We start from the raw sequence: 12547 nt of genomic DNA, 5'->3' as shown, positions 1-12547 counted from the left end.
TTTCTCTCACTACTTCCAATTCTCATCACTGTAGCTCAGCTGGCTCTTTTGTTAGAATTTAGATCATTGGGCTCAAGGCAAGATTATTGGTCGGCGCGTTCTGCATTCTGTGTTCTCATGGAAACGAACGGGTCACCGGGCCCTGAGGTCAAACCACCAGAGCCGCTGGGCTTGCCTGGTCCGGGCCCCTTGGCTGTACAGCTGTAGCGGCACCCTCAAGGAGTTTGCTTTAGCTCCTTCACAGTGAACTCTAGAACCAAGAGTAGCAGAGGATAATTTAACATTTAAATAAAAAAATTTTAAAGGGCAACCAAGTGCCTCAGATGGCATAGAACACCCAAGGAGTACAGATGGAAGCCAGTCTGTACAAAACGCTGAGAACAGGTGGTTCCGAATCAGGCTGGCTGCGGAGAGGAAGGGGCCAGCCCTCCACTCCTCACTCGCAGGCTAGCCTGCCTGTCGCCGGAGCCGCCCTCCTCGTTGTTCACATCTCCTGTCTTTCTCAGGCAGCCCCGCCCACCCCATCTCCTTCACTTTGCCCCTTTCCTCCTGAGTCAGAGTATCATCCCTCAAAAGGTTTAAACGTAAAATGAAGGTTAAATAGCTGCGAGAATCATGACATCAGAGCAGAAGGGAATGCAGAAACTTTGAAAATATCAAAACTGGTTAAATTAATAGAAATTAGGCAGTAGAGGAAAAGATGAGGTAGGAGAAAGAGCGAGCTATTTTTTGGAGCCTCGAACAAAATTTCTAGTTTCTTAAGGTTTCTCAGAATCTTAAATTGCAGAGAGATCTTTTAGGAACTATTTTTTTTTTTTTTTGGGGGGGGAGATGTAGGTAAGAAATGCCCACTCCAGTTTCTTGTTCCTGTTAACTTCACCTAAAATTAGATTTAGCACCTTATTTTTAAAATAGCATGACTGTATGGTCCCATTTTAATAAAGGTATCTCTATGTAGTCTTGTAGCTAGAAATAGAGATGTCTAGCTGGAGGTTTCAGGGGATCACTGAAACTGTCTTCAGCTCTTTATAGTAAGAACAGAAGATTTGTACGAAAATAAGTCATTATTCTAAAAAATTAAGGTTGGTGAAATATCTGTCTTCAACATGGTGTCTAGGGGTTTGTCAGTTTGGTTCATTTAAAAAGACTAAAGGAGATATGTCATGTTGGAAGAATGTGCAGAAATAAACTGGAATTCAAAGTGAGCAAAAAATGACATGTTGAAGTTCAAAAATATTATCATGAGATAGGAATTACAACTTCTAATTAAAAACAGCTAGACGTTTCCAGGAATTAAGGCAGGGAGGCGAAGATAAGGAGTGGAACGAGGCTGGAGGGGCAGAAAGGGATGTGACAGCCTTTAGAAAGGGCCCTGTGGCAGCTTCGCTGGCGGTGACTTGGGATGGTGGGAGGCGCACAGACGCGCTCGGAGCTTATTGGCAGAGTCCAGGAGCGAAACGACGAGGTTCGAGGCTGACACGACAGCAGCGACGCCGCGAGGAGGCACAAGTTCTCCAGAGCTTGGTCCTGAGCCCAAGGAGGGGCTGAGGCAGAGGGGAGCAGCCGAGGACTGGCGCCCGGCCCCTGTCTGGGGACAGGGCAGGTGATGACGCCATCGCTAGTATTCAGCTCACAGGACGAGCAGGAGGCCAGCGGGGAGGGCCAGTGGGCCAGTGCATCAGTTCCTGCTCCAGGTAGCAGACGCCAAGATGGAATCAGAGGTGCGAGAGGTTTATTGGGAGGAAGTGTGGGGGAAAGAAATCTGAAGGAGGGCCTAGGAAGCAGGCGGGGAAACTTTCAGGCCACGATACGGACCAGGCCTATTACCGGAGAGAAGGGAGGAGGAGGCCTGGGCAGGGAGCTGGTGGCCGCAGGGCATGAAGCGCCGCGAAAGCATCCCCGCGCCAGGGGCCAGTGGAGGCTCTCTAGCGGGGGGAGCGGAGGGGCACCCCAGGCTGCCCAGCTGTTCTGGGCCTGGCGAATGGGAGGGGCTTCAGGAGAGCTGGGTGGAGCGACCTCTCACCCTCGGGTCTAGGCGGGGAGAGATGGACGCTGGCCCGAGGCTTGGGGGTCACCCGCCCACGGGCAGAAGGCGGTGCACAGGGCAGAGAACACCCAGGGGGAGGGTGTGTGGAGAGAGCAGACCAGCCGAGGGGGAAGCACAGGGCCGGGGCGGGAAGAGGAGGCAGCAGAGGGGAGCGAGCAGGGAGTGCTCAGAAGCCGAGGCAGCGAGGCCTCCACAAGTCAGCGCGAACGCCACAGAAGCCTCAAGAAACAAGAGGCCCTGAAAACGCCTTCCTGCCACCTTTCACACAGGCGCAATCCCTTGGTTATGGCTCAAGTCCAGTTTCCAGGTTCCGAGCAGGTAAACGAATGTGGAGTGGAATGAGTTGTGTTTTTTTTTGAAGCACGGGGGCCGGGGATTGAGCCCAGGACCTCATGAGTGGGAAGCCGGCGCTCAGCCACTTGAGCCACATCCACTTCCTGGAATGAGTTCTGAAGAACATGTTAGGGCAGGAGCAAACAAGAACCTACATTTTGTAAAAAAAAAAAAAAAGTACTTTTAAATTCACTTCAGACTCGACTTATAATTGAAACAATCATTGAAAATAGCATCAGTAATAATTGAATATTTGTATATCACCCCAGAGAATCTGCAGCCGTGAAAAAGAATGGGTTAGAGCGGCGCTAGCTTACCTGAAGAGAGCTCTGTGAGGTACTGAGCAAGAAAAGCAAGGTACGGCCGATGTGCGTAACACGAGCCCATCTTTAGTAAGCAGTGAGAAGGACCTCGTCTACAGCGATGATTGAAGAGCAGGGAGAAAGTACTGGAGAAGTACATGGCAGGGAATGACTGTAGAGATGACATTTCCTTGACAGGGAAAGGGGAGAGAGAGAAGAATGTAGCAAGCAAAGGAGACAAAGCAGAGCACTAAACAATGTATATGAAATGGCCACTTACGCATTTTCGTAAAACTATGTGTACATATTTAAAAAGGATTTAACACAAATATAAAAATAAATGAAAAATGTGATTCCTTGAACTTGACAACTGCATTTAAGATGATCATATAAGTGAATATCCTGTTTGTAAGAAATGCACACGGCAGTATTTTGTTCAGGGAACAGGAAATGTGCAACCTGCTCTCAAAAGTTCAGAAAATAGACGATCGATAGAATGATAGACAGAGGTGGCAAAACATTAAAATTGGGATACCGGGGGGTGAGTGTATGTTGGAGTTCTCTGTATGAGGTTTGTATTATTTTTGCAACAGTCCCGTAAGATTGAAATTATTTCAAAATAAAAAGTTTGAAAAATATATATAAACACAGAAAAATGACAAACCAAATCTGGAGCTGAGTGATGAGAGTCTCCGGGACTATCAGAGAAGACGGTGGCCTCTCGCCTGGTGGCGTGGGCAATGCCAGCAGGGGCTCCTCCAGGCCTGCCCCGCCGTCGTCCTGGGAGGACCCAGGAACCCACAGCCGCCGTGTGCAGCCGGCGGGTGGCAAGGAAAAAGGTGCCTGGGTCTCCTCTGACTTTCTGGGCAAAGTGCAGGGGTGGGAGAGAGTATTAACTGGGGGACAGAAATTTGAGACTCATGGGATCAGCCGATCAGAAGCTATGTGCGCAAAGGGCTGGGGTGGGGAGAAGGGAGGAGGCTGTGGACGTAAGTGGGCGAAGGCTGGGTGACAATCTTGGAGAGGACCGAGGCCAGGCAGGGACAGGTGACGCAAGGTGCCGGGAGGAGGGCCGCCGCGGGCCTGCCTCACCAGCAGGATGTGGCTGCAAGTCTCCTGAGTGCAGGGAGAAGAAGAAAAAAACGAGAGAACTGGAGATTAAACAATGATGCCATGGACAGGAAACAATCACCCAACACCGACACCTTTGATTTACAAAAAGTAAACACTTCCGCTATGGAAAACTTTAATTTACAGCCATTCTTCACATGGCGGAGGTCTCGACGAGCTCGCGGGCCCTTCAGCCCGTCAACGCGCCGCACTGAACGTCTGTGAACGCTTCGGCCCGTTCCGAGCCCGTGGGGTGGGACAACGGTCTGACCAGCGCGTCTGTCTCTCCGTGCTCCCCGGAGCCCCCAGCCCCACCCCCGGGCTCCCCACGCTGCAGGCGCCGGCCCCGAGAAGGCCGTGGAGAGGCTGGCACTGTGGGCCCAGCTGACCGCAGCCTTTCTAGACTCTTCCTCCACCCCGGTGTCTGCTACCGCCCCTTCCCTGGGGGGAGGCAGTTAGACAAGACCACGGCCTCCACTTCCCAAAGATGTGAAAGAAGCCTGGGGAAGGTGCGTGGAAGGAGAGCGGCCCTGGAGGATGGGCCCCCGGCAAGGCCGCGTGTCTGCTTCTTCCTGTCGGCAGTTCTTATGCATCGAGTTTGTTCCTGGAAGGATTTAAAGTTTTCTGAGGGACTAGTTGAGGGACGGGACACTGCTAAGCTGAGAGTAAAGGTGGCTTCTGGGGATGAGACCACCTACCTCAGAGAGCTGAGGTGAGGATCAATCAGGCAAACTAAGCGTGGCCCGCAGCGGGTGGCCCGGCTCCCGGTGCGTCTGCCGCGCAGAGCCCGCGGCCCGGGGCTTGCAGCTGGGGCTCACTCCCCGGCGGCCGCCCCGGCACAGCTCGGCTGTTCCAGGTCTCCGCGGCGCCTTATGTAACATCTCTTCTCTCCGCTCTTCTGAACAAGTCTGGACATTTCATGGTCTCCAGAGAGAGAGAAAAATGACAGATGGGTTTAGGTCTAATGCCTAAATTATGCAGGGCAGGGAAACCAGACACTAAGGGAACTGGACAGCAGACAAGCTGGCTGGAGGGCCTCGCAGTAGGGCCAGGGTTTAGGCCACACTGCGTCCGGGGTGGGTGGGGTTGGCTGTGGTGCACAGAGCAAAGGTCTGTCGATCTTCCCTGGGGCTTTTGTGGAAGACGCTGCTGGTGTCAGGAGGCTGGGGGTGAGGAGGCAGAGAGATGTGTGCGACGGGAACACAGCACATCCCCAGAGCCTCCCGTTTTCCCTTTGCTACAGGGCTGCCCCCACAGGCACCTTCTCCTTCCTGATCTCCTGGTCTAGGCCTATGTCGGCTCAGGACACAGAACCTGAAGGTCCAAACATGGACAGAGTTTCAACCTAAAGCACTATTTTAAATAAAGCACACCTCTGGCACTCCCTTTTTTGTAGTGAGCAGTGGGTCACAACTGGAAGTTAGTAAGTATGGGAACTGAAAACTCGGGAGATTCCCTCCTCACCACTAGGAGAACCCAGAAAGTCGAAAGACCCCTCTGTTTAATAACCGATTCTCAAAAAAAGTCCGTCTCCATGTACCAGAACATGCAGCTGCTGCTCTCCTTCCCCTACAACTTGGCCTGCTTCTGCTGGGCAAGAAGATTAGCAAACTTGCTTCAGGATTTTGATGTTCACTATGGAAGCCCCTGGTTAGTGGGCAAACTCTCATCCCAAACTATATTAAAAATGATTGAGGCCATCACCTGCCGCTAAGTAACTTGAGGAAATAATTGTTCCTTCACCAAGCCCTATGCTGGCTTTTGGAAGAAGGAAATAGAAAACCAAGAACTGAAAAACAAGTGATGTAAACTCCAAGGGGAGTCGCAACTAGAATCCTCTGCTCAAACATCTGGAAACGTGGTGATGGGAAAATGGCTGGACACAATTGCGTTCCAGCTACACAGGCTCTTTAAGAGTTTTTAAACGAGGAGGGAAAAAGTGAAAGATTTTTATGAAAGTCATATGGTTAGATTTCCTCCTCTGTATTTCTGTCCCAAATAGTTTTGCACACACATGCTGGAGAGTTCCTGGCATGCTGACCCTCATCCCCAGGTTCTCCTACCCAACGGGGCACACCAAAGTCAGTGCGTCTCTCTGTTACGTGGCCCTATATTGTGCAGGAAAATAATGGGCTATGGAACCAGAGGACCTGGACTTAAGTCCCAACTGCTTACCTGCTGGCAGTTAGCTCTTCTAAGCCCATTTATTCACTAGTGAAATGAGGATCTACTAAAACCCACTTTACAGGACTGAGTGAAGATTCAAGGAGATAATGTGTACCGAGGTGCTTCGTAAGTTGGAAATGAGTGGACAGATGTTATTCCTTTCTCTGAAAAAATGAATCCAAATCTGCCAACCCTGATAGGCATTTTGTCTTTCAATGAAGAGCTATATTCTGTTTCCATAAACCATTAACATTTACTCTCTACTTTTTCTAAAAAAACTTACAGAGGGATGAGTGTAATCCCTGCCTCTTTTAAAGACCCAGAAAAGGTGCCAGAGCCCACCAGTACGTGACTACCAGAGAGCTCGCGGCATCTGGACAGAAGGCTCGGACTGGCACCAAAGCAGCCTCTCTCCAGAGCGCTGATCTCTGGGGCTGTGCGTCTTTGCTCTGGGACCCTACAAGCAAAGTGAACCTCCCCACGTGGAGGTCACCACCATGTCACCTCTTACTAAAGACGCAACAAACTGGCAAGCAAGTCCTTCTTTTCAGAGCCCCGGGGTTCTGTTCTTACTGTGGTGGTGGAGGCTTGGCGATCCCATCATGCCCTGCCTCGTCACCCCAACGACACTCTTCCCCTAGCTGGTTCATGCGGAAGGTTTTTTGCCGCTTTCATCTAGAGGCTGAGAGCTGGTGAGTCGGGAAGTCCTGCACCCCCCCACACAAAGCCTGGCCTAGCCAGAAAGGGGCTGGCAACCCCCAGCCATTCCTGCAGGACTGGTCAGTTGTAGGTTCAGCTCATCAGGATTACCTAGAGAAGAAGGTGATTGACTTCTGATAATCCACCTCGGAGACTTCCTCCTCTAAATAAACCTATATTCAAGTCTGAACTGGACAGACTTTAAGTGAAATAAGTAGTTTATGCCCCGAGTGTCTCCACCTGTCGCTACAGGCATTCTCTGCAGAGCTGCAGCACTGCTCACAGCATTAGGGGACTTCCAGGGGCTGTCTCGGAGCACCAGTGCATGCAAGGGTTTCTTAGTTCTTGAAGTTTTGAGCTGAAGTGGTATTTTATGGACATTCAAGTTGTGAAGGGCAGGAGTGAAACGGGGAAGGAACACAGGGTAACTCATAAAAACAAAGCAGAAATCTCAGTAATCTAAACAGTTGCTTTGCTCCTAAGGAAAAAGCTCTTTTCTTAACTCAAAAGGCCTAATTTAAGAAAACTCTGAGAGGCCTCTTAATTACTTGTTTATGGACATCCTTCCCCACGTGCAGTGGGGTCAAGGACACTGCGGAGGCTCTAAAAGCTTGCACAAAGCTGGCCTCTAGCTGATCCCCTGGTTTTAAAACCTCTTAAATCCTAATTGCTTAGCAGTATGAAATATATACAAAATGTTGTTTTTTTCCTGTATTAATCCACACAAGGGGCTGATTCTTCAACAAAAAATTCCCTCAGGTATGGTCCATCCTAGTTTGATTCAAGCACACAGAGGCGGCACTGAGTGTTTCTAAATGAATCCCCAACCCTGAGCTGTGTGGACTCTGCTTGTCCTTTTTAACCCCAGGGATGACCGGGCCGTTCAGGCACTGGAAGATGCGCCGCCCACAGCTGCTCAGAAGGCACACAGAGACAGAGGGCTGGGAGACAATGGGGCAGGACTCCTCCAAGGGGTCCCACCTGCCCTCCCCACTGTCCACTCTGGTCAGTTACTCTGACACAGAAACCCACTGTATCCGTACGATTTCTGCAATTCAGAACCAGAGGCCTGTGTGGTTTGCTTTTTCCCCTCCTCTTGGCAATGGCATGGAGTGTGGCCAGGTATCTAGCAGTGTCAAAAAAGGAATAATAAAGGGAACGGGAACAAAAAAAGAGAGTGTCCTTATTTACACCATTTGATCAATACATACTAAAGCACTTGGGAAAAACAATGAGCGTAGTGAATCAACTGGTCAAAAGAATATAGCTTTATATTATTACACAAAATAAAAATATATCACCTTGTTTCCCAGTACAAAGAGATAAATCACTTTAAGACAGCGCATCATCACATCATCACACACCCCGCTGGCAAATGCTTCATGTCTGGAGTTCCTCCCCTGGCCACATTACAACATCAGCTGGACACATCTGTTAAACATCTTCTCCGCAGATATCCAGACCCTACAGATCAAGCCCAGGGCGGCGCCTGCTCCCCAGGCCAGCCTCTCGAGCTCGTTCCCCTCTAAAGGCGCCTGGAAAAAGCAGAAGTCGACCGAAGGCAGCACGGTCAACAGAAGTGCTGCCTCAGCAGGAAAGGGTTCCCGTCTGGCCCAGGGGGCTGGGGGACCAGGAGCCAAGCTCCTGAGAAACCAGGCAGATGGCAAGGGACTGGGAAAAGGGGAGAGTGGGGTAGGGTGCTGTGAGAACCTGAGAAAACGGAGAAAAGGCTTACCTTAGGAACTACCATTTCAAATTATGACCACACTCCAGCCTGGCATCACTGAGACGCCAAGAGCCACGGAAAGTGTACTTCCCAAGTGCAATTCTGGCTATTTAATCTTTCTTTCACTGGTTCAAGGTTCTGTTCTGTTTGGAAAACTACAGTGACTTCTTTGCTCAGGCATGGCTTTCCAAAAAAGTACAGGCAGATGACTGCCTGGTAAAGGATGGCTCTGGAGTCAGGATGTCCTCCCTGCAGCCGGGACCAGCAGAGGGGAGCATGCCCATGCAGGGGAGGGAAGGCCCTGGCCCTGTTCCTGCCTGAGGGGCAGGTTCAAGCCTCAGGGCCAGAAGGCCTGGACAGGCCCAGTCGCTCACAGAACAGTGCTGGCAAAGCCCCGGCCAAGCAGCCCAGGCTGGAAACCGTCCTGGGCCACGTGCGGGAGGCACTGGGAGCTGGCTCACACACACACATGCAAAGGGCAGCTAACTAAGGAGCCAACCCCTGGGAAGCAGTTTCGTTGTTTTTTATTTCCCGTCTTCCAACCTAATCTTCAGCTCTCCAAGCTGCCCTGGCTATATATAGCTCTGGCTTCCTACAGTTCCAAGCGGATGGTTCCGTCGCAGACGACCAAAGACTGGGCCCCTCTGGCTGCAATGTAGACCTTCCAGTGGGTGGCATCGGCATAGCCTTGAGGGTAAAGAGCAACAGGAAAGAGCGTTAATGTCGGGGACCGGGCACGCCTGCAGGCAAGGGCGAGGGCACAAGGGTCTGCCAGAGCCTGCCCACAGGGTGTATGCAGAGCCAGAGAAAAACCCTGAAGCTCCTCGGGCTCTTCCCAGCACAGACATTGCTAGCGGGCAGCGGTCCTTTCAGGAGCACTGGGAACCCACGCTCTTCATCACCAACCCTCACCCGGGCACTGCGGGCCAGTCAGCAGGTTTACAAAGGCAGGGGGCTCTGGATGGGGCTGTGTTTGGGCATCGGTTCTCACACTGAGCTCCTTTTTACAGCAAGAAGATAGCATGGGCTCTGAGGGGGAGCGGGGCCCCCTTCCCACATCTCCTGAGGTGGGTACACTTTCATTACAGAACACTCAGATTAACCCAAACCCGAATTTCCCAAGTTGCATTCTGCAAACAGCAGGATCCTGGAAGATATTCCAAGGCACAGGGGTTCCATGGCCAAGTAAGTTTGAGAAAGACAGGTCTCTCCGAGGTTTCCTGGAGCCTTTTGTGCCCTAACAGGCGCTCTGCGTCTACAAGTCAGGCACTTCCCAAAGTCGAGTAACTTGAGAGCTCCGCGTGCCAAGGGCTTTTCCGAGAGGCTTCTGCCCACAGTCCTGGGGTCACGAGTGCCCTGAAGAAGCATTTAGGAAGGCTCCTCGATGCCACACGAGCGGCCTGGGAAGGTGAACCTGAAAACCTCGAAAACTTTTAACAGTTTAATAATCTCCTGGTGGAAATTTTTTCTGGAGTAAATCATACTTCCCTAACCCATCTTTAAACTGAGAACACCAACTATAATTTAACCTTTACTTGGCGTCTCAAGAAAGGTGACAGTGAATGGTGACCATGCTGGATAACCAGAGACGGTGCGCGCTCAGCAGCTTGGCCTCTGGGGCCCTGACCCCAACCATTTACCGAAAAAGGCTCTGAGCCTTTTTTTTTTTTTTTTTCTCAAAAAAACACCAAACCCTTGTTTGTCCAAGTGCTGCTGCTCTTCAGGGTCCCTGAGTACCAGAGCTGCCATCTGTCCTACAACCACAGAATTATTCCAGGACCAGGCAGGGGTCTGCTTTCCGTTCCTCATTTTAAATGTGGCAATTGTAGCCACTGCTTCCATTTCTCCCCCTGCGTGAGGCACCCGCCATTCTCCTCCACCTCCGTTCTTCTCCCAGACTCGCCCTGCTTTTCTTCTAGTCAGCCTCCCGCCTTCTCAGTCGAGTGGATGGCCTTTCTCACAGGCTCTGCCAACCACAGGGCGTGTTTCCTTCTGCTCACCTCACCAACCAGGCCCAGCACTGTAGGTATTTAGGCTGTTCTGGACTCTGTGTCAGCGCTGGATGCTCAGATCATCTTTGATCACTTTCAGAGACATTGTCTTTTTCCCTAATTCTAGAAATGGCCATCTGAATGCTCTTGGGAGCTGGAAAATCTCGATTGTGGATTACCAGTGTTTCTGCAGTTGTCTAAACTGTGAGGTATTTGTCGAACATAGGATGGAAACTTTTCCAAGTACCATACACGCTTCAAACCCATCCACACCACATTAGACTTCTCTGGTAGCCATCCCCGGAGTGAGGGTCCCTCCACGACAGGTAAAGAGGTGCTCAACAATCTCCAAACAAGCATCCTCTTTTTGGCAGCAATTCACAATGGAGCCAGCTGTGCTAAATTATCAGCTAATGCTTAATTTGTACATTATTTTTACTAATTTCTAAGTTGAAATAAATTTTATGTTCTGCATTAAAGCTGGGCATAGTTTACACCCCCTCCATGCCCAAATGAGGCAAGCGGTTTCTAGGGATTTGGGGTCTTCTGAATGGGTCAAATTAAAAGAAATCAATTGGAAAAATAGTGTGGGCTCTGCCGGGGATTCCAGGCCTCTCCTAGGTTTTGTGAGGTAGGAAAAACTAGTTCACGATGGTGATACTTGCTCATTTTCTTCTGCGAAGAAAACTGCTGTCAAACTGATGGCTGCTAGCAACGGCTGATTCAAACCTGTTTCTTTGGAACAGAGTTTCAGAATATAAAGCACATAGATAGGTCACAGCTGGGAAAGCATGGAGCCAGAGTCAAGGGTGGGCCATCTGTGTGGTGCTGTGGCTTGGCTGCAGGATCCCCGCCGAAGGTGGCACAACCTGGTGTGATGGCTGCCCTGTTGTTTCATTAGCAAAATGGGCATGTAAACGATTCTCAATCACCTTGAAGGGACCCTTCCCGGGCTTGACCGCCTTAAAGCAGACAATGAGGACCTGGCGCCCTGCCTGCCTGAGAGCGAGGCTTGGGCTAGGCCCCTCTCCTCTCTGCATCTCAGTGTCCTCAGCAAGGGATTGGTCTAGATATTTTCCAGAATCCCTTCTCTCTTTTTTTTCAAAGATTTATTTATTTATTTATTTCTCTCCTCTTCCTCCTCATCCCCCCCACCCCCTCACCCGGTTGTCTGTTCTCTGTGTCTATTTGCTGCATCTTCTTTGTCCGCTTCTGTTGTTGTCAGCCGCATGGGAATCTGTGTTTCTTTTTGTTGCGTCATCTTGCTGTGTCAGCTCTCCGTGTGTGCGGTGCCATTCCTGGGCAGGCTGCACTTTCTTTCACACTGGGCGGCTCTCCTTACGGGGCGGACTCCTTGCGTGTGGGGCTCCCCTACATGGGGACACCCCCGCGTGGCAGGGCACTCCTTGCGCGCATCAGCACTGCGCATGGGCCAGCTGCGCACGGGTCAAGGAGGCCCGGGGTTTGAACCGCGGACCTCCCATGTGGTAGACGGATGCCCTAACCACTGGGCCAAGTCCACTTCCCCAGAATCCCTTCTAACCTCAAGTGTCTATGACCAATGGCCATGTGCATTCCAAAAGTTGTATGTACAGTACGAAATTCCTCTGTGTACATTTTTTCATTATTTGTTCCATTTCTAAGCATAAATATTAATCCCACTACTAAGAGAATGTTATTTTTGACTGTACCTAATTGAACCTTTGTAAAGGCAGTATTTGATTTGTGGAGTATTTTTTGAGCTGAAAATTGTAAAGACCCTGTGGCTGGCCCTCCTTCCTGTGCCCTACGTACCGACATCGCCTGGCTCCAGAGGCACCGTCACGGACTGGCAGTGTCTTTGGCACTGGAAGGGAGGGATGAGCTGCAGCAGGGCCTCACCCCTGCCAATGGTAAACAGGTCGTGCATTCTATGCATCTGGAAGAAAGAACAGGGGGAGGGAAAAGAAGAGGAAGAAGTAAAAATAAAACCGGGGGGTGGGGGAGGATTAGTACACAACAATCCTTAGGCACAGGGCTCTAAGTTTCCTAGTAGCCTAAGCAAACAGGAAAACAGAACCAACAGTGCAATCCACAATTATGTCCAAAAGACAAAAACCAACTAATTTCTCCTGAACACTGGCATGTCCTGTAGTGAGATCAGAGTGAAATCTCTTCCACGGGTTCTTGTAAG

At 50.6% G+C, this 12547-nt stretch overlaps 1 protein-coding gene across 5 annotated transcripts in view; it reads right to left on the bottom strand.

Moving 5' to 3' along the window:
- Nucleotides 1-7910: 7910 nt before the first annotated feature.
- C11H6orf89 (chromosome 11 C6orf89 homolog) overlaps nucleotides 7911-12547 on the bottom strand; it is a 46796-nt gene continuing 42159 nt past the window's right edge. For all 5 annotated transcript variants that reach the window (XM_071218436.1, XM_058306656.2, XM_058306657.1 and 2 more), the window contains 2 exons: nucleotides 12169-12292; nucleotides 7911-9070 (listed from right to left, as the gene is read on the bottom strand). In XM_071218436.1, the coding sequence (XP_071074537.1) occupies nucleotides 8976-9070; nucleotides 12169-12292 (219 nt within the window). In that variant the 3' untranslated portion in view covers nucleotides 7911-8975. The remainder of the gene's footprint in view (nucleotides 9071-12168; nucleotides 12293-12547) is intronic.

The sequence above is a fragment of the Dasypus novemcinctus genome, chromosome 11 (assembly GCF_030445035.2).
Source record: "Dasypus novemcinctus isolate mDasNov1 chromosome 11, mDasNov1.1.hap2, whole genome shotgun sequence".
NCBI lineage: Eukaryota > Metazoa > Chordata > Mammalia > Cingulata > Dasypodidae > Dasypus > Dasypus novemcinctus.
Note: the sequence above shows the minus strand (reverse complement) of the source record. Positions and strands in the feature narration are given on the sequence as shown.